This window comes from Rhinolophus ferrumequinum, chromosome 8 (genome assembly GCF_004115265.2).
Source record: "Rhinolophus ferrumequinum isolate MPI-CBG mRhiFer1 chromosome 8, mRhiFer1_v1.p, whole genome shotgun sequence".
Lineage (NCBI taxonomy): Eukaryota > Metazoa > Chordata > Mammalia > Chiroptera > Rhinolophidae > Rhinolophus > Rhinolophus ferrumequinum.
Window position 1 is genome coordinate 78,659,385 of NC_046291.1, and position 21,976 is coordinate 78,681,360.

The 21,976-nt window shown below is 32.2% G+C and overlaps 1 protein-coding gene across 1 annotated transcript in view; it reads left to right on the forward strand.

The window, feature by feature from the left end:
• Positions 1-21,976, forward strand: part of LRP1B (LDL receptor related protein 1B) — a 1,793,989-nt gene that overhangs the window by 1,765,334 nt on the left and 6,679 nt on the right. Inside the window, exons 87-88 of the mRNA XM_033112843.1 lie at positions 13,374-13,450; positions 21,365-21,455. Coding sequence (XP_032968734.1) covers positions 13,374-13,450; positions 21,365-21,455 — 168 coding nt within the window. The remainder of the gene's footprint in view (positions 1-13,373; positions 13,451-21,364; positions 21,456-21,976) is intronic.

The window sequence follows — 21,976 nt, forward strand, 5'->3', positions numbered from 1 at the left end:
TTATTGCTTCTTGCCCATAGCCAGAAGAATTCTTGCTGTGATCAAAAGCAAGAGAGCACTGTTAGTTTTGTGTTTTACTTTTTCATTTCAAACAAAAGCTAAAAATAACTTGCTGTGAGCATTTTTCCCCAACCTATTCTTTTTTCCTTTTTTTTTTTTTTCTCTTTGGTTTGGTTAGATTTATATGGACATCTGTTTTGTATTTACCTTTTTTGGGGGAAAATGGTTTTCCACAAAATTATCTCTTTTTCTGATCATCTATGCATGTATATGTGCGTTTACAGTTTTCATACTACTCTATGACATTTCATATTTTATGGCTAGAATTAACCTCTCATCTGTGTGTGGCTTTTGGACAAGGAACATATTTCTATGAAATTGGCCTGGGAATGCTTTGTGTTCTACTCCATGGCCCCTTTAAATATACATTTCTCTTTCGCTCATATTGTAAATTCCTTCAAGTAACAGGTTGTGTCCAAATTGTCTATTTTGCTCTAACAGCTAACATGTATTTTGTATGTAATATGTTCCTATGTTGCTAAAAAATAGTCTTGGTGCCTGCATAGTATTTGTGAAATCTAACAGCTTATGATGTGATCATCTTTGTATCATCATCATAATACCACATCTTACCTTATTAATAAATTTTCAAAAGCTACAAGAGTCAAACAAATAGGAAATGATTTATTTTATCATAATTTTTGGTTCTCTTTCTCATCTTTATGATATGTTCTAAAATGATCACAGGGTGTTTCCTGCGTGTTCTGAAACACAGGTAAAATACCTTTCTAAATAAACAACTAGATAGGTTTAATTCACCATCTTAACTTATTAGGACAACTTAAATTTTATTCATTTTTCATCTCTTCTCCTTGCCTTTTGTTTGTTTATTTGTTGTTTTTACTCTGGAATTCTATCTCAAAAATGTAAAGGGAATAGGAAGAAAGAAAGTAAGATATAACCCTTGCCCTTGAGGTCCTCTGAGTCTATTTGAGGAAAAAGATGAGGCAAGAAGGAATGTGGCAGGGGCTCTGGGGATTTGAGTGCTACTTGTGGAGGAGTATTGGACAATAATATTAGACAGTGAAATAATTCTAAGGAACATAGAATGCTTAGCTAGGAATTTGAAATAAATTCTATAAGCAGTAGGGAAACACTGATAACATTTGAAATATGAAGTATTACAGTCATAAATATTTTGGAAAGGTCTTGATGACATGGTGCTCTGCTGGAATAAGAAGCTATGGGTTTGAAACAATAAATTTTAAAATGAATCTCAATGTGCAATGTAAAGGAGAAGAAACTTTTGTTTGTTTTGTTTGTTTTTAATTAAAAAATGGCTTTTAAAATTTGTTTGTTGGTAAACAGGGCACAAAGAAGAGCCAAGTGAGAGAGGACATTATATCTCAGGATTGCAGTTTGTTTACTTCTTCTTCTCTTTGCCTCTTTTGTCACTTAATTTGGAAATGCTAATAGCATCTACATCCTAAGATTGTTTTGACGATTAAGAAATGTAATATATGTAAAGAACATAGAATATTGTCTTCAATATAGTAAATGTTCCAAAAAAAAAAGTAAAAATTTAAAGCCCTTGTAATAGACCAAACATAAAATGCTAAGAACCTGGTACAATTTCGGTTTCAAGGAATTTGAAAATGAAAAATAAAGTGCAGTTTTAAAGAAATACTTGTTATTGAAAATAAGGCAAAATATGACTAAACTAAAAGACTCCTAGTGCAGATAGTAACTGGGAAGAGAGCTACAATAAGTAAAACTCAGCTCAAGTCTTAGGAGGAATAACAGAGAAAGAAAGGTCTGTGTTACCTTAGAAAACACACTCGGGAATTAGCTTCATAAACATTTTTGAAGTAGATTTTAAAAATGTAGAGAGGTGCAAAGTGAATATATAAATAAGTACCAACGGTACATTCATAAAGAGAGTGATCTGTATTAGGCATTTCATTTTCTTTGTTTTTGGTAATTGTGCCTATCTAATTATTTTATTAAAAGTTAAGCATTCTCTTCTAAGTCCTTACGGTGAGAAACATCTAAGGAAACAAACAGGTATTAATTACAGAAGCCCTTGTTGGAGCTTTGGGGAAGAATATAATAAGTTCTGTTTCTGTCACAAATTATAAAACTGTAGGAATTCTTCTTCTACTTTACAACAGCTAATTAAGGCCTTTGTTTCTCAAAACACTGGCCTTGCAGGAAGAAGACTGCACGATTTCCTCTCCCTGGTCCTGCTGTCTGGCTGAGCAGCACTCCGTGTTGGACCAGTGACCTTGTGGCTCCGTAGAGAATATTTCAGAAAAGCCCAAGGAAGCAGTCATGAGTGATTTCAAACAGATCACAACTTTGCAGCAGGGGTATTGAGCCACTTTAGCAGCCTGTGTTGTCCACCTTTCAAGAGTCAGGTCATCTCATGTCCCTTATTTGTTTTCTGCCCCCTTGGCATAATTTCAAAGCACAAAATATGAAATGTGCATCTCTTTTGGAGCAGTAAAGGCCACAAAGAGCTGTCGCATCAAAATCTGTCCTTTATGATCCCAGGTAACAAGTTATAGCTTGTTTTAGCTTTCACCGTGCTAGTCATGCCATGGGGAAAAAACGAAATACAGAATATCACATTTTTCTCCAGTTTAAAGTCCCGTTTGTGCTTTGAGAGTACAAGTGACACTACCTAACAACGAAACAGTTATTATTCAGTTATATATTAGGCAGTTATGGTTATGAAGCTTTAATATAGTCACAGCATTTTCCCTTGATTTTGGGACATGTTCTTGACCTTTAATATAAATAAGAATAAATCACAATAACCAAAGAAACCAAACGTGATATAACAACATATTATTTTCATATGTGTAATTGTTACCTCTTTAACCATTTAAATTATTTTTCCCTCGATTAAACTGCTTTCTCCATATTTTTCTGCTGTAAAAAGAAAAAAAGAAATTCAGATGCTTTTAAAAACAAAGATTTATTTCTTGCTCATATTCCATGCTGAAACAGGTCAAGAAAACTAGATCAATCAACTTCAATCTAGTACTTGATCCCAAACTCACTCTGTACAATTTCAAGACAAGCCCCAGATGATTGCAGTTAAACTAACAACATTGATTTAACAGTAACAAATAAATTAGAAATTCCTTATATTAAAACATTTAGGGAAATATTTTCTTTCTCCTTTTTTATAGTAGAATAGTAGCAGAAGGAAGCCATTATGTTAGAGAAGTATGGAATCTTAAGCCTAAAACTTTTGCATTGGGCATACAAGTCAGAAATTTTAATTGTATTTGTACTGATGCACCATATACAATCTTTAAATTTAATAGTCGTAATATTTACCATTTGATTTAAATTAATTTAGGTGATATGTACATGTAAATACGTTATGTCATTTCATCCCTCAGTAAACCAGATTTTTATTCATTATAATGATTAACTAGCCTAGCAAAAAGGAAAAATACAGGAAAGAAAGGAAGAAATGGAGAAAAGAAGAAACAAAGTAAAGAAGGAAGAAGGAAAAAAGATTTGAGGTAGTAAAAGAAAAACATACAAAATAGAAAGGTAAAATATAAAATAAGAAAGGGAGTGGATTTAAGAGAAAACAGAAATTGAAACATAAGAAGTTAGATTTGTAGGTAATGTGTGACAGAACAGGAAGTCTTGCTTTCCCCTGTTGTTATAAATTTAAAAAATTGAAATGGGTAAACTGCTTGAAGATATATCCTGTGTGAGAAGGGGAGACTAGATTACAACGCACGTAGGTCTAATTCCAAAACTCACAAATGCCATATGAGTCACAAAGTGCTCACCATACCAGCACTTTAATTTCAGACAATCATTTAAAGTAATTGATTGGATTAAATAACGTTTAATTGCCTATTTTTTTTTTAATACAAAACTGGTTTCCATGTCAAAGTACTCATCAGACAAGCACCTTTAGAATTTTTGTCATGGAAACAAAATAAGTATTTCTTAGTTGCCTGAATTCTGGGACAAGAACTGAAGCGGCACACAATTTATATCATTGAATATGTGAAAATTTTACATGCCCAATATGCTAGAATGGAATCTTCTAATTTTACAAAAGGAAGAAGGGAGGAAGGGAGAAAAGAAGAAAGGAAAGGAAGAAGGAAGGAAGGAAAGGAGGAAGAAAGGAAGGAAATATTTGCTTATAACTGTGATTCTTGCATGTAAAGTGTTTCCCTTAGTGGATCAATATTTCTTTTACTGAGAAATCACTGATTGGTAACTAACTGAAAGCATGTTCTTATGAGTGGTGCCTATATTCCTCGTAGAATAGGGTATGGCACATGAATATGACATTTCAACATATGTATGTGAATTCATATGTGTGCAACCATGCATCCCCCATGCCTTCATGAATTTATTCATTTTGTCAAGCAGCAAACATTGATTGACCAAACTTACATATTGACCATGTATCAGACACTTGAAAAAATGGGAAAATACAAAGATGAATAATAGATAATCTCTACTTTAAGTAAATCACATTTTAGGATAGCCATAGACAAATGCATATTTAAATATTTATAAATATACATGTAGAGAAATATGAAAACAGAATCTATCATACTTATGACTGAATGTTGATCACATGTATGAAGATATTTATAACTGCCCCCAAATTGCAGTTTTCTCCATAATACAAAATACTAATGTAATATTATATAGCATTTTAGATGTATTTGTCTCGACTTCCTGAATCAATTTTTAGACGATTGTTGTGTAAACCTTCTCACCTTTAGATTAGAAAACAAGTATGTGTTATTGGGCAGTTTGTCATAAGCCTTCAGATTTCCTATGTGTAACATTCCCCATACCTGTCCGACAAGTCTAGTGAGTGTTTTATAACTAATATCTGTGCAAGACAGACAAATGTATTCATCATTCTGAAGCTTGACTTTAGCAAATCATGCTGAATCTATCTCATTTACTCTTTTTTGATTGCTTATTTTGTTTTTAAACAGTATTTTTTTAAAAAATCTTTTGCAAGTACAGCTTCTAGATTTTGACAAAGGCTGAATGGTAGTAATCGAAATGATATTGCTACTACTGCCAGGTCTCTTTATGAATTATAAATACATGGTTGTGGAAGGCTTTGATGTTCCCTTGTGGTGGATATATAGTAATCTTGGAACTAGAACAAAGGCTATGCTGAAATACCGAAAAAGAGATGGCCCTTTATATATCAGAATTGTTTTTCAATGATTTAAGCTAGAAATTGAAGTGAATAGTGTCAATACACCTCAGCACATAAGCACTACAACTAAAAGTAAATTAAATATTTTTTTTAGAGAATTAGAGTTTTATATTACACTTATAGAGACATTTGCACACTGAGAATCTTGTAGTAACACTTTCTGATATCCCTACCGTTACCCCCAATTTGCATAGGATTAATAGATGGTGAACAGGACTTAATAACTGCAGCTGGATATACCACACATCTTCATCATGTTATGTTTCAGGTTTCACCACCCTGCACCACAGAAGCCCTAATATTGGGAAGGGCTCTCCTTATGTTTTTATTTAAAAAGTCTTTATTATGCACTCTTATTTTGTACTAAAGCATAAAATATTCAGGTAACAAACTAGTTACTTTGTCTGATTGGCACTAAGTTAGAGATTTTTACCACCACCAGCCCCCCGCCCCCCGAACACACACACATGGTTCAGGATGTTTTTAAGACAACTTTGGAATTGGACATTTGTCTTCGCATCATGTAGATAGAGCTTTCTACTGGTATTTGTACAGACATTCAGTTTTTCTTCCGACAGTTAGCTATAAAATTATAACCAATGTTTCTAGTGTAATAGCCTACTTTTATGTCTTCAATTACATCCACCATATTACTTAATACTAATTTTATGATTGTTCCTTTTCCCTTTCAGTTGATGCATGTAATGTATTCTTAAGCAGAAATTGTCTACTCACTCTAAAAAACACTTATACCTTTCAGGTCTGCTTTCAATAAAATTTCTTGGAGAATATATAGATGGTAAAAGTTTTCCATTACTAGAGATTTCATTTTTTATATTTATTCAGTCATCATTTCACACTTCAGTGGCCATTTCCGCTCAAGTGGCCTGCACAGAATTTTATGTTTAAACATTTGTAACTTAAACCACCCAATTTTAACACACTTCCTTTTAAGGATAATTTCTTGGCAAACTAGATTTCCATCTTTTATATTTCTCCTTCCTTCATAAAATAAATCATTTTAAATAATTTTAATAATTTTATTTCTTTCATGGCCACCACTTTAACTGTTTTGCTGTGACAGTTGGATATATCCGAATGATTATATCTGCAATCTTTATATATAAAAATAATGTCATTTATTTACAAAGCAGCTCAAAATGTTATTATTAAATGCATTGTGTTTATAAACATACCACAACTTCTTTATCCATTCATCTATCGAAGGACATTTTGGTTGTTTCCATGTCTTGGCCACAGTAGATAAAGCTGCAATAAACATTGGAGCACACATGTCTTTATGGGTAAATATTTTCAGGTATTTCAGGTAGATACACAGGAGAGGGATTTCTGGGCCATATGGTAATTCTATTCTTAATTTTTTGAGGAACCTCCACACTGCCTTCCATAGCAGCTGCACCAGTCTGCATTCCAAGGTTTCTTTTTTCTCTACAGCTTCTCCAACACTTTTTATTTGTCTTGTTGATGATGCCATTCTAACTGGTGTGAGGTGATATCTCACTGTGGTTTTTATTTACATTTCTCTGATGATTAGTGATGTTGAGCATCTTTTCATATGTCTGTTGGCCATCTGTATGTCCTCTTTGGAGAAATGTTTCTTCAGGTCCTCTGCCCATTTTTTAACTGGGTTGTCTTTTTGTTGTTGAGTTATATGAGTTCCTTATATATTTTGGATATTAACCCCTTACCAGAAGATTGTTTGCCAATATTTTCTCCCATTCAGTTGATTGCCTCTTTGTTTTGTCGATGGTTTCTTTTGCTGTGCAGAAGCTTTTTAGTTAGACATAGTCCCATTCATTTATTTTATCTTTTACTGCAAATTCATAAAATACTCTTTGAACCCAAGGTCCATAAGTTTAGTACCTGTATTTTCTTCTATGCATTTTATTGTTTCAAGTCTTATGTTTAGATCTTTGATCCATTTTGAGTTAATTTTGGTATAGGTGATAGATAGCAGTCTAGTTGCGTTAAAATTGGGCATTATTATAAAGTTGAATCCAGTATACTATGACAACAAACAAATTTCAGATACAACCTTAAGCTTTTTGAAGAAAAGAAAGCAGGGTAATATTTAGCTATTGCCAGAAGTAATAGTCAAATTTAGATAGAGAATGGTATTGAATAAATAGAAATTGTAGTGTAATGTTGTATATAAAAAATACCAAATGTGTGAAATATAGAATAAATTTACCAATTTTGAAAGTTCAAATTTTGAAAGTTCAAAATTTTATTGAACAACAGATTAATTTATAATTGATGTACCTTTAAAAATATAAACACATTTCTAGTATTTTGGAACCAACACAAAAATGAAAATTTGATATCAAGAAGGACATTAACATCTTTTAATAACATGTCCCTAACTGTCAGTGCCAGAGACAGAATATTAAGCATTACTGACTGCAGGTCTCAGCCAATGTGGTACTTCTTACAAATTTAGTACTAAAAAAAAATGCATTTATTTCCTGTAGTTCAGGCAATATTTTGACTTTCTTATTAAGGGACTGGTACTCTCTGGGCATGATAGAGCAAGGGAAAGCATTTCTTCCTACTCCTGCATTGAATTAGAAGTATAATGGCATTGTCATAGAAAACAATGATGGAATAATAACCCCACATTTTATTTCCACCACGTATTAGCTGGATCTTTTCAGCAAATCATTTGAACATGCACTTCCTCATTTCTCACAGTGAATAATTCCAACTCATAGGTTATTATTGAAGTTGAATAAGAGTATTTTTTGTATGAAAATATTTATTCTAGGATCTGGCAAAAGTTGGCACATGGTAATTGAACCTTTTGCAAAATTTCACATCAAAGTTAGAATAGGAAATTATGGAGGCATATTATAAAAATTATGAATCATTATGTATTTATGAAATAATTTTATCTCAGAAGGTTATAAAGCAATAACAGATGAATTAGTTTTTTAATTAAATTAATAAACAGGTAAATAAATGTTAAAATATCTTTCTCAAGTGCAATGAATTTTTTCACATTTTACAATATTACTTTCTGCAAGGAGAGGGGGCAAACAAGGTGCTGGGACTACATAGAGTGTAAAGCTTCAAAGTTAGAAATGTCACGCAAAAGTAGTTATGGCTCAACCCCAAAAGAGTGAAATTTTCAGAATTAATCAGAAAAAACAATTTTGCAAGTGACTTTAATTTTCTAATTTTCTTCACATAGTACATGAATATACTATTGTGTAAAGCTGGTGCACAAAATGCCATCATATATTTTATTTTTTATTTAATGAGATTTTTGGAGCATAAAGTATGTATGATAAGTTTTCTCTAAGGATTCTTTAATTCCGCTGTGCCATTTTTTCCCCTATGTGTAGAAAGGAAGGTATATATTAAAAGATGTTTCTTTCTTAATGTCTCCATCATCATGGTTAATAAGGGAGCCTAGTATATATATATATATATATATATATATATATATATATATATATATATATATATATATGTGTGTGTGTGTGTGTATATATATATATATATATATATATATATATGAGAAATTCAATTTCAAATTGCTTTAAGGTTCAGCTTTGACTTTTACTTTGGTTAGAAGAATCCCATGACCATTGTATTTGATGAAAACAAGGAGCAAATATCAATCTCATTATTTTATTTTGAAGTCTTCCCAAAGCAGGTAACTCTAGAGCACATTTCTGCATAATGGCACATATAGCTCTCGTAAGTTAATCATTGTTATTGTGACAGACAATACCTAAGATTTTAATACAAATTCAGTATTTTATATCTGATTTCAGTTCTCCTTGTAACAATCACTCTACTACTTCAAGAGCTATCATTGTGTTGGACAGTTTAATTATATGTCTTACACTATGCAATTAAATGTGAAAACCATTCCTTTGTAAAGATTATATTTTATTCCCTTAAATATGCCAAACTTACTTTGCTATTCTAAAAATGTTTACTGTGCTTCCTAGTAATATTTGTTAGGCTACTGCCTGTACACAAATATACTGCCCTATATTATAGAAAATTACATTTGGAATAGATAATATTTTAACTATACAATAATTCCACAGACTCTTAAAGGACATAAGAAATTAACTAATTATGCATTTCATATAGAAGTATTCAGATGAGAATTCGTTACTAAAAACAAAAGCCCTCTCAGTTTTTCAGGTACTACGTAGAGATGTCATTTACTCTTTTAAACAATCATGCTGGACATGCATATTATCATTCCCATCCTAAAAACAAAAAAATTATATACATATATGATTGAACAATATTCGGTATAAGAACAGTGTGGGAATATAATAATAACTTATCTCAAATATTTATTGATTTGTGAATTGCTTGCATCAGACTCACTTTGTTAAAATGCAGATTTCTGGTCACAACTCCAAGCTGCTAAATGAACTTCTCTGGTATATGAGATTCCAGAATTTCAATTTTAACAATTTTTTTCAGTTTAATTAGTCTAATCTAGAACATAAAGGATATGTCATAAAATATAATTAAGAGCATTTTATACACATAGCTATAACGGAAGTGTAAGAATACATTTAAGAAAACAATGTAGCAGTAAATAATATTTATTTTTAATGTCAATTAAAAAGTAGAGAAGGGGAGAAGTCCAAAAGAATGTTAAAGCAATAACCCTTTACCAGGCAGCTACTGACTTCAAGAAACCACTAGGATCAATATCGTCATATGATGATGTGAAGAATGAAGAATAAACAATTGTTTAACAAAATAAAAATCTATATCTACCTATCTATCCATCCATCCATCCATCCATCCATCTATCTATCTATCTATCTATCTATCTATCTATCTATCTATCTATCTATCTTTCCATTATCCAACAATACTTACTTAAAATTCATGGAAGTGTTTAAAAAGTTAAATAATTCAGAGTGGCATAATGATCAACACATAAGAAGAAGCTGATTTTCACTGTCCTAAGGTTAAGGGCAGTGGGAAACAACTGTAGAATTCGTTTAAAAAGAGTGATATACAGGTTTATGATGGTGAGGGAAAAAAAAATTTTTCTTGAGAGGGCCATACAGGACTCACTTGAAGATAACTGCCTGAGGATGAATAGCAGGGAACAGTGGATTGTAGCATTATGATTACCTATGACCAGGGCATGGACTATGGATTTTGCTTGAGGAATAATGAAAAAGAGACAGATGCCAGAGATATTATAGTCAGCATGATTATGCAAATAAGTCCGTGGGGAATTAAACTGACAATTTTGATGATCCGCACACATTCCATCTCTTGAATGCTCTGCCATTAATGGCTTTGATCGTTGTAGTCTACTCAGAGTATGAAGATTTATGAATTTCTATAAAGATGATAAAAATACTGAGTCTTAAATCAACCATTGGAAGAAGAACTTGTGGAGCAGCAAATGCCTTAAGTAGTAATTTTGTAAGGTAGGCAACAAGAATAATGATTTCTATTTGATTTAATATCTCAAAAGAGAGTATTTTTTAAGCTGGAACAAATGTAGAACAGTGGAACATATCTTATTTTGTCTTTGATCATAAAACATTCTTTAATAAGGAGTATGGGGATCATTGCAAGGTGATCGTCAGCTGATTAAGATGTATAACTTAAAATTAATTACTTCTTCAGCACACTCTTTGAGAGTTATTTCCAGTATGTAATAAGTAATACATTCCCTGAAGTTTAGGAATTTAAATGTGCCTCCATTTAAAACAGAAGAGACTATAAGCACTGACAGGTGATTTATCTGTAGTAAGTGCTGGGTACCAAGCTATGGATAAAATAGGAAATTACTCAATACTGTTAACAAATACCAATTGTCCTACTTAAATAATTCCAGAGTTTGGAATAAGAATCACACTATCCTCATCTTTTTTTTTTTTTTAATTCTCTCTACTCTTCTTAAGTTGCAGATTCATATATTTCATAACTTCCTAAAGTATTTAAAATGCATGATGTTGATATCAAAACACAATCTGATCAATTAGCATTCAACCCTCCAATTCCTGAGCAACTTCATTTTCTGACTTCCAAGCATCTCAGTGTAATGATGAGCCCCAGAAGTTCTCATCTCTAGTAACATAACAAAATGTATCTCAGGTCGTTCCTCTCATTTAACCTGAACTCTGATTTTTTTTTTTTTTTTAATCAAAGAAGGTAATGTAAAGAGCAAATTTTGGTATTTTAGTCAATATAATTCCACAAAATAGCCTTGTGCAGATCAGCTATATAATAAAATTATTAGAGTAACCAGTATTATCTTTTTTTTCATTGGAGCATGTGAAACATTCTCAGTGGTCAATTAGAAAGAATTGATACATGTGAAGCTACTAAAAAAAGAATTTTGCAATGATCAGAATTCACTCTAGCAACACATTTGCAAAGTCTTGCTAAACATTTTTATTTTGAAGTATCTGTGGACTGTGTCAAGAATTAGAAACTGAAGAATTGGAACAATTTTCTAGATCATTCATCTGCAAAACTACAACTGGGGAAGAAAGAAATGATTTTTAAAAGATCAATTATTTTATTGATTACTTACTTTATTATAATTATTTGAAAAATGTGCTCATTCCATTACCTCATTTCAGTAATATGGACAGAGACAGAGACTTGGCCTTGAAATTAATGTATCTATTTTAATGATTTGTGATATGGAATATAATAAATGTGATATATAGAAAAATATGTCTGTAGGAGTTTTATAAAGAATCTGAACAAAATGTTAGGATAATATATGTGATGACCTAATCATAATATAATAATATTAATTTTCATTTATATCATGCTCCATACTCATAGATATACAATATCATTTTTAATCAAATAACTATATTTTTGAATAGTATCGATATTGTCAATCATGCTGGTTAATATATTCTTTTTATTCATGATTTGAGTTTGTCAGCAATGATGATTTTATGAGATTTTGCCCATGTTTTAGAGCAGCCAATAAATACTGTCTTCATGAATATCCCAAATAAGTCACATGACATCATAGAAGCCTAGTTCTGAAAACAGATTCAGTCATCTGAATCAGCTATGACAGAATTGGCAGAGACCTTGAGATTGCAGTTATTTAGTTTGGCCATCATGCCCAGACGGATATACTTGGAATGGTTCTGGAATCTGTTCTTTTACTGTGTACAACTATTGTTGATGTGGTGGTATTTGACAATCATTTTAAATAAGAACTAAAGCCAATTAAATAGTTGCTCTGTGAATTTTCTCTGACAGATGCACAGAGGCATCTAGTGTTAGCCCATAGATGTTGTTCAAACATAGCTAAAACCATCCCAGCATTTATTGGCTGTAACTAGCTAATTATATGATTGTGATTTATGTTTAAATAATAGATTTTAATCAGAGCTATTATTTGAATCCTGTGCTAGATTTCTCATCATAGTGTTATGGTGCCTATATGGGGAAGACAGCTCTTTCCAATAAAAATTTGGGCACATTCTCTTGATTCCATGATAATATAATTAGGATTTTAACTAGGAAAACAGTATATTTTCCTATCCCTATTAGGATAATAAACATTCTGCAGCTTAAACTATGAGACACATGACCATTTACTTGGTAGTTCGTCCCACTTTGAACTTAAATCAACCAGAAAAAAAGTTTTTTTTGTTTTGTTGTTTTGCTTTTAAATCACAACTTAATAAAGGAAGAAACTTAATAAAGGAAGATTTGCTTAAAAGGCAAACTTCATTTTTATAGTGCCTACCTGTAATTTTTAGGACTTCTCAAATTATCAATTCTTAATTAAGATTTCCATTTTTTCTAAAAAAAAGGCAATTTTGAGTTTAGCATAGAATAAATTAAATTTTAAGAAATATTTAAATAAGTGAAGTCCAATGGAAGTTCCCTTCAGCATACTTACAATATGTAGGGAAGTAGCAGAAATCTCTACCTAACATCCATTAATCTGTGATAGCTCGCTCCTTCATTTCATTTGGTTGAAGTTACTGCATTAGTAGACTTGTAGGTTATTATTCACTAATGTATTTCTGTATGTATGTATGTATGTATGTATGTATGTATGTATGCATGTATGTATGTATGTATGTAGGTATTTATTTATTTATTTATTTATTTATTTATTTATTTATATTTCTAGATGTTCTACCAACTGGTCAGGTACACAATGTGAGAGGCCAGCCCCAAAGAGCAGCAAGTCTGATCATATCAGCACAAGTAAGTTCCTCAGATTAATATCCTGGGTGCTCTACATAGTATAAAAATATATATATATGTGATTGTTGAGGGAGTGGACTGGACTCTGAGTAAATCTCTTTCATGGAATTTTGCAAGGGATCTACTGTCATCCTGGTATGTTTTGAAAGATGAAGCACTGAGCTCTCAGCTGGTGACAGGATGCAGATTTATGTTTTCTTTCAGGCAGTGAGAGTTCATCTCACACTTTGGCAGTTTTCTTCATGCACATCTGCAAACCAAGCCTAAGCTATTCTTAGGAAATGTATGTACATCAGCTATAACGGTGGCAGATATCACAATGGAAGTGAAAACACTCAAGGAAGAAAAAATAATTTCGCATTTTAATTAAAGCTCAATGTATTTTCTTAAAATGTATTTCAGTGTGTTGTAGAAAAACAGACTTGGTTAGTCTTAAAGTGATGTATGTTAATAAGCAAATCTTCATATATATCATAGTTGATTTATTGCTTCTTTGTCTTTAAAGTACTGGTTTTGAAGTACATTACAATACAGCTTAACATTTTGCAACCATTTTATGTGCGGCTCTAGTTTTAAGACAGGTGTCTGATATAAAAGTCTATCTACATCAACATTATGTGTTTGTTTTCCAACAACTTGAAATGATTTATGAAGATTTTCAAAATAGAAATCTGAAATAAAAATTTTCAGTTCACAGATATTGTTATTAATTTGGCCACCAGTGGAGAACTTTTGAAAAATGTGTAATATCCACCAAGTGGATAAATATATTCTTAAAGAGGAAAAATAACCTCTCTCACTAACGAATGCTTACTTTAGCAATTTTATTCTAGTCCTTCACTGCTGATGGGAAAGCTCTCACGAAACAAAACAAAACAAACAAACAAACAAACTATACTATAGAGTTTATGAAAAAGGAAAGATGCAGTCAAAGCCAAAAGTATACAAATTTTGGTTACCTAGATACAGGCTTCCAGTGTTTGCTGGTCTACTTGTTTGTTGCTCCTGCCCCAAAATAGTTTTTATATCATTCCTTCATTCTTCAAGCAACATTGTCAAACTCATAGCATTTAGAGATTAATTTGGGCTAATAAACATGAGTAGCTTTGAAAAATGGCAAACAGTTCTAGAATAAATAGCCTAGACATCAATATTTGAATTTGGACAGATGAGGTGAATCATCTTCGGTCGTGAAAGCCTTCTCTTTACCCTAGAATGTGTGTTGTCCTTTGAAAAGGGACAAGAGAATACTTTAAGAAAACTATGGGTATGTAATTGTAGAAATAGGGACCTAAGATTTGGTAAATTTGTTTATAAAAAAAAATAGTAGAGGTGGCAAAATATACCTTGCCCAATTTGCTATTACAAAAGAAGAGGAAAAGAAAAACAAACAAACAAAAATCTTCCTTTCTTCCCAGGATCTAGGGCTCAAACTAATATTACTAATAATAAATCTGGAGCATACTAATTTACATGTGACTTTGTGATCTAGTTGCAAAACTCACCCATTATTAAGATAATTTTTTAATGAAAAATGCATTTTCAGTTACCTACCTGTAGAACACACTGAATTTATTAAGTTGAAAATTGTAAAACCAAGGTACTTTAGCATTTCTTTTGTGGTAATCACTCAATCGTCTAAGATAAATGATATGCATAGCCTTTCAGAGAGTAAAAAACAATTTTAAATATTGATAAAACTCTATGAAAAGCAAGAAGGAAACAATATAATGTCAATTGAGTTTTCAATTTTTCAACGATGGGAAAGTTTGGCATTTGGAAAACGGTTTAGAGAAAGGGTGTGCCAGATTGGAGACTGACGTCTCCAACTATTTTCATTGGCAACCAGCTCTCTTATGAGGAAATGCCTCTAATTGCATGCAAAAGTTCTAAGTAGGGAGCATCAAGTGGGAGGAGGGGTTGCAAGTAGTTGTAACCCTTTTTCCAAAGATTCTGATGATTGTCCTTCCTTCCTGAATAAATCATTCAATTTAATGGAAGTATCAATGCACCTTGAAAGGATTATTAGACATATAAATGTCATATTATCTCAGATTTGAGCAAAGTTGACCAAAGAGTGACTCCATTAGAAAGTACTTGTATCAGACATTGACGCTTGGAGAAACTTCCTTCAATAACTCTGAAAAGAGAAAAGATAGTTAAACTGATTCTTCTTAAGGTAGGAAGATCATTTTTATTCTCTCGTGAAGTCCAGTGGTTTTAAATGGTTATTAAATGTCCCCTGAAGTTGGGCAGAAGTCATTTGCCCAATAAGAAAGATGTTTACTTTAGGAATGTGTTTTCAGATCTGCATTTCTGTTTACAGTGAAGCATTCCATAATCATTGGAGCTTGGAATAATCAAGAATATACTGCTTTTGTCAGCCTAACTACTGTCAACTGGCACAGAGATTTACCTTTCTAATTGATGCACAGCTTTCTTAATCATCTCTGAGTAGTCATAACAATGTTTTCTGGCCCTTTCTGTTTAAATTATCTATAATTCAGCCTGTGGAATTAAGCAAATCTATTATCCTATGACTGCCGGCATAGATAGTTTTTACTTGGAAAAGCTAGTCTGACTCTTCTGAAATGATTTTGAAGAGTTTTAAACAAAGGATGACAAAGTACTCATTATATACTCCTATTTTAAATTTACACAACTTTTAAAGGGAGTGGACACTCAATGTTTGAATTATGCTGTTCATATATTCTAAAATTGAGGAGAATAAAAATCTACTCAACATTTGTGGTACAGTAATATAGAGATGTTGTATTTTACTGTAGTGAAAACATATGATATCTATTAGGGGGTTATTTGTGACCCTCCTCTTTTCCTACTTTGTCCTTATCTCTTTTATACCATCATGTTTTAAAGCAGAAAGGAAAAGTAATTATGTGATACCAAGAAATCGTAAGTTTGCAAATATGAAAAGATAACTGAAAAATGCAACAATATAATGCCTGTCCTAAATATCCCACAACCAGTATTTATCAAGCCTCTACTGAGTGCCAAGTACTACCCATTTTCCCAGAGATAAGTCAGTGAGTAAGACGGTGCCTCTTTTCATGAAGCTGAGGTTCTAAAAATGTAGATAGCCATTAAACAAGTTAGTAAATATGCAACTTATAGATAATTGTGAGTTTTGATAGACTCTGTGAAGGAAGACAAAAAGACGCAAATACAGAGAATGGCAGGGGAGAACTGAGGTCAGGAGTTATTTCTCTGAGGTAGTGACAGTTAAGCTGAGACTTGAATGATTCAAAAGAAGTAGAGAGGATCAGAGTGCTTCAAACAAATGGAACCCCAGGTTTAAAAACCCTGGAATGGTAAATAGATGCATTCAAGGAAATGAAAGAAGGCCAGTGTGCTGGCACCAAGGGAACAAAAGGGAGAGCAGTACAAAGTGAGAATGAATATACAGGACCAAGATCATAGATAGCCTCCTGACGGTCACGGGAAGCTGGATCACTTTTACTAAGTTTGGAACATGATATTTTCTTTGTGTAAACACAAACTTAAGAGAATATATAGCAATATGTCAAAAGAGATCAGTTGTAATGATATAACTTATACTTTTCTGCTATAAATTCAGCAGATATTCAAAAGGTTCTCTTTCTTTAACCTCCATGATATTGACCTCTTCTGGTTTCCTTCTTACCCCTCTTGAAGCAACAATGTCTTCTTGGTGAGGTGCTTTTTTCCCCCCTCCCTCCTATTTATGTCACTCTCAGATTACCACTAAATATGCCCTTCCTTGGCAATCAGTAATTCCTTTGCCTCAGTTATCAACTCTATGTTAATTACCCCTAAATAGCTTTTCTCAATCCTGGCTTCTTTCCAGAGTACGAGACAAATATCCCACTGAACAATTGCCACATGTATATGTATATGTATATCTGTATCTATTTCTAGATCTGTGTCTATGTCTATATCTATATTCCACCGGAAGCTGAGGCTCAACATATCCCATAATGATCCCATCACCTTTTCCCACTCAACCAGCCAATTCCATGCATCTTATTTTGCCTTCCTGTATGTATGGATGACTGAAAAGTCTGCCTGGTTATCCAAACAACACTTAAGTGTCACTCTCAATGCTCCTTCTCTCTCATGTCAAGTCAAACAATATATCCAGTAGATATTACTTCCTAAATTTTCTTCAACCTCACCATTTTTTTTTAAATAGTGCAAATGCCCAGCTCATTTACATGACTTACACAGCCCCCAGAATATCACCTTGACTGTCTTCTACAGCCACAACTCCTTCCACCACTCTCCATTCCGCACTTCTGCCAGGCTGTTATTCCTTAATCATTCCTCCTCCAACTCTTCACATTTTTCTTCATAGAATAATTAAATATCTCCTCCTCCTACTTGACCTGAATTCTCTTTCATGGGACTAAAGAGAACTCATCCCTCCGGTCTCAGAGACATCTAGTCCTCCAATATCCCAGACCTAGTTGGAGTCTCCTCCTTTATATTTCCAGAGCAGTGTATACTTCCCCAAGGCTAGGGCTTATCACACCAGGTTAAATAAACCCATTTCTTTGTCATTTTCTAATATATATCAAACAACGCAACAGGAGGGACATTGGTATCCCCAGTGCTAAGGAGCGTGCGTGTTGAATGTCTGAGACATAGCAACACTTAAAACATATTTGCTAAATGAGAATTGAATGGACAGTTTGTATGATATCCTAGGAACTGTGCTTTCTGCAAAACAAGGAGAAAAACCATTTATGCCCTCAAATGACAAATAAACTGAGTTTTACAATGCATTGTGAAAAAGTGCAGAACAGCGGTATGCACAGAATCCTATGGCAATATATATTTTTACTTAATAAACATATGTAGCACTTTCTATGAATTAAGATAATCCTATTTACATTACTATGAGGTAGATATGAATGATGACATTCATTTTATAGATGTCTAAACTGAGACAAAGGTAAATAATTTGCCCAAGTGTATGTTGCTAGTAATTTGAGGTTCAAACAGAGGTAGCCTAGCTCCAGAGTTTATTATCTCAACTGTTATGTTTATTATCTCAACTCTCTCATGGAAGGTGTCTCTAGAACACAACAACTTCATAATACAGTTCTTTTTTCTAATGAAAAAAATGTTGTATAATGAGGATTCAGAACAATGTTGCAAAGAAAGACTTGCTCTATTTTATATGAGAAGGTTGTTACGATATCCTCTGAACCCTTAATAAGTACAGAATATACTTTTTAAAATCATTTAAAAATAATCCACCAAATAACGTACTGCTAAAAAAAATCACCTGCAATATTACCATCATATGTTGCAACATTATATTTAGTGCTATATATTCTACTTAGAAAATATACTATTTTGATAAATACCTGTCTTATAATTCTAAAAATATATGCGGTTGCCAATTATTCCCATCGATAGCAACTATTTTACAAATTTTCTATAACTTGCCAAACTGCTATGCTGCATTATTTATTGGCAATCTTAAGCATTATTGCAGTTACCTTGATTTATTATATAAACATATTAGAAATCTAGGTTCTTAAACAAAGTACTGTAATGTAAAGGATTGGAACTGCCATCTGTGATGGAAGAAAGAAGAAAAAGGAAGTTCTTTGTTCTTAGCGTGTGTAATTGAGAGCACTTCTACCTTATAGAAATTAAAAACACTCCCTAGAACAAATAAAAGACACTACTTGTATTAAAGAAATAAAAGACACTATGTAGAACAAATGAAATCTAATTTTCTAAGTAATATACAGTGCCATTGAGAGGAGAGTAACCTTATATACCTTAAAACCAGTATCGGTAAGTATTTTATACCTACCAATTTATCACAAATTTTAGCAGGAAAAAATGATAAATAATGAAGTAAGGATATTTATAAAGTCTTGCTCAATCAGGTGAAGTCATACTTTATGAAGAAACAAGCTGTTAACTGGTATTTAAAATTTGTGAACAAATGTTCATTAGTATCCAATGTGCCAGAGTCTGTACTGTCATTAATTACTAATAAATTACACATTTATATAAAGTTCACTTTCTCAAAACCAAGTTTACATATAATATCAAACTCACTAAGTTGTATAGTCCTGGTATGGTAGCAGTAGAAAAAATTAAAATGAGTTTCTTTTATTTTAGAAACTGACTAAAGAAAGCAAGTCATATTTTATTTTGCATGGAAGAGACATTTATTTGGTTATTTTAAACAAGTTATTTTGAGGTTTCATAGTGACAGATTATCTTATACATGACATTTTCTTAATAAAAGCTTTTTGTTATTTTGGTAAGTAATCTCAACTATGGGATATCTCACACAGATGATTTCTGGCTAGAGCTATTAAAACTGAAAATTATGTATATTTTAAAGAACCTAAGCCACTGCTTATTGTGCTTAATATTACCATTCATTTCTATCACCTGTGTGTTTTTACATGCACAAGTATCTGCAGAGGAAAATTCCAATATTTAATAATTCTTCATTCAAGATCCTCACATTATATTTTAACTCGCTTTTTGGTTGCTTTGTTTCTTAGTTTAACTGGTGCTTAAGCTGACTTGACTGAATCAACCAGATGCTTATTTCAAATAAAGAAAGCCTTTGTCTCATGGGCATTGAATATTTGTCTGTTGGAAAAGTTAACGTTAGGTACTTGACAGAGCTACGTAATCCTCTCCTGTTATCAGGCAACACTTGCATTCAGTTTTTTTTTTTTTTCCTGTATAAGTGACATATAACCCTAGGTGTATCCTCCTGTGGATCACATTTTCAGCAAGTATTGTCTCCTTTTGTGGGGGGAAAAATTGATTGTTCTTATTGCCAATCTAGAAACGGAGGACACAGATTCTCCTCAGTTTCGTTTCTCCCTTATGTTCAGATTCGTGAAAACTAATACTCAGTTTCTCTGACCACTTTTGAAGATCTATTCCATAGATATTTTATTGCATTTTGAAGATATCTGATACAGCCTAACTAAGATTATTCTTATAAGTACATTTTTAAAAAGGGAAAAAAAGTGGTCTTTTTTAACATAAGCCAAACCCCTCAGATATGTTTTGCTAAAACTATTTTGGAACTGGAACTTGAAAAAGAAACTTCCCTTTGCTGCCCACACCAATTTTGTTGAATTAAGCTAACAGCCGTATGTGGTAGGTCTTCTTCTCTATGCTTCATTGGTGAAGATCATAAACCTCAATTTTTTTTTTTTAAAATGTGTTTTGTTTTTTATTGTTTGAAAAATTCCTTTATTTAATATCATTTGGAAAAATACTTTTACATACCATTTAATATTTCAATGAATAATAAATAATATTCAATAAATAATATTTAAAGTGGCATGACTCAAATTTTAAATAACTCATCCAAGGTCTCACTTCAAGTAAGCTGTGAAACACATTTAGGCCTATGTCCATACAAATTTAACACTGATGTACCTTTTGTTTTGCAAGACTGCCATCTAACTTGCCACATGTACTTCTGGCTAGAGAGTATTTTATGGCTAAAGGAACAAAACTGAGGGTAGGAATGTGGCCAGTGAAATTCTGTACATATGTGTTCGGTCATGGTTGATTTATAAGAAATTACGAGCATATACTTACATCGTTGCAAGTAAATGTGTGGTGAGATTCAGACTCAGATTGGCAAAGAACTCAGTATTTCTAACCTCAAAATATATAAATATATAACTGTAACATATACGTGAAAGATATCTAAAGAAACATTTCCAGCCCATTAAGAATTTAATAGGAGAGTGAAGTTTCTGTCACGGACCTATGAACCAGGAATACAGACATTTGGCCTAAGCTTTACTTTTATTATATCAATGGTCGAATGATTTGGTGTACTAAAGTGTTTGGTTATATCAACCTTTACTGAATTTTATTTATGCATTCATCTATTCATTTCTTTTTCAGGAAGCATCGCCATCATTGTTCCTCTAGTCCTCTTGGTGACTTTGATAACCACCTTAGTAATTGGTTTGGTGCTTTGTAAAAGAAAAAGAAGGTAAGAGGCAATGTTCTAGACTAACTGTTAGTAAATAAATTACACAAATAGTTACAGAAACATAGTGATTTTTAAACTTTTTAAAACTTAAGTTATTTTATCTAAAATCCTATGTTTCTCAAACCAGTTTATCCCTCTATTTCATTTTGAGTGATTATAATTTAGACAACCCTTTCCCTGTGTCATGGTGATGAAATGTCTCCATTTTTGTATTCTAAAAAAACTAACAAGGGGACAAATTAATTAAAATTTTAGTAGAATTTTACATTTGTGATACTTTTTCCTTGAAACTGCAAGAGTCTCTGAAAAGGATCTTATAATATTAATTAAGATTAGTGTAAGATTAGCAATGCCAACACAATCATATTGAATATATATTACATATCAGAAATTGTGCATTTCATTCACAAGTTGTACATTTGTTTATGTTATATTTTACTAGTAGTGTCATTATTTCAACTTATATGAATATGAAGTTATAAAGATCCAGAAGGAGCGGGTTGTCTATGGGGTTATTATCC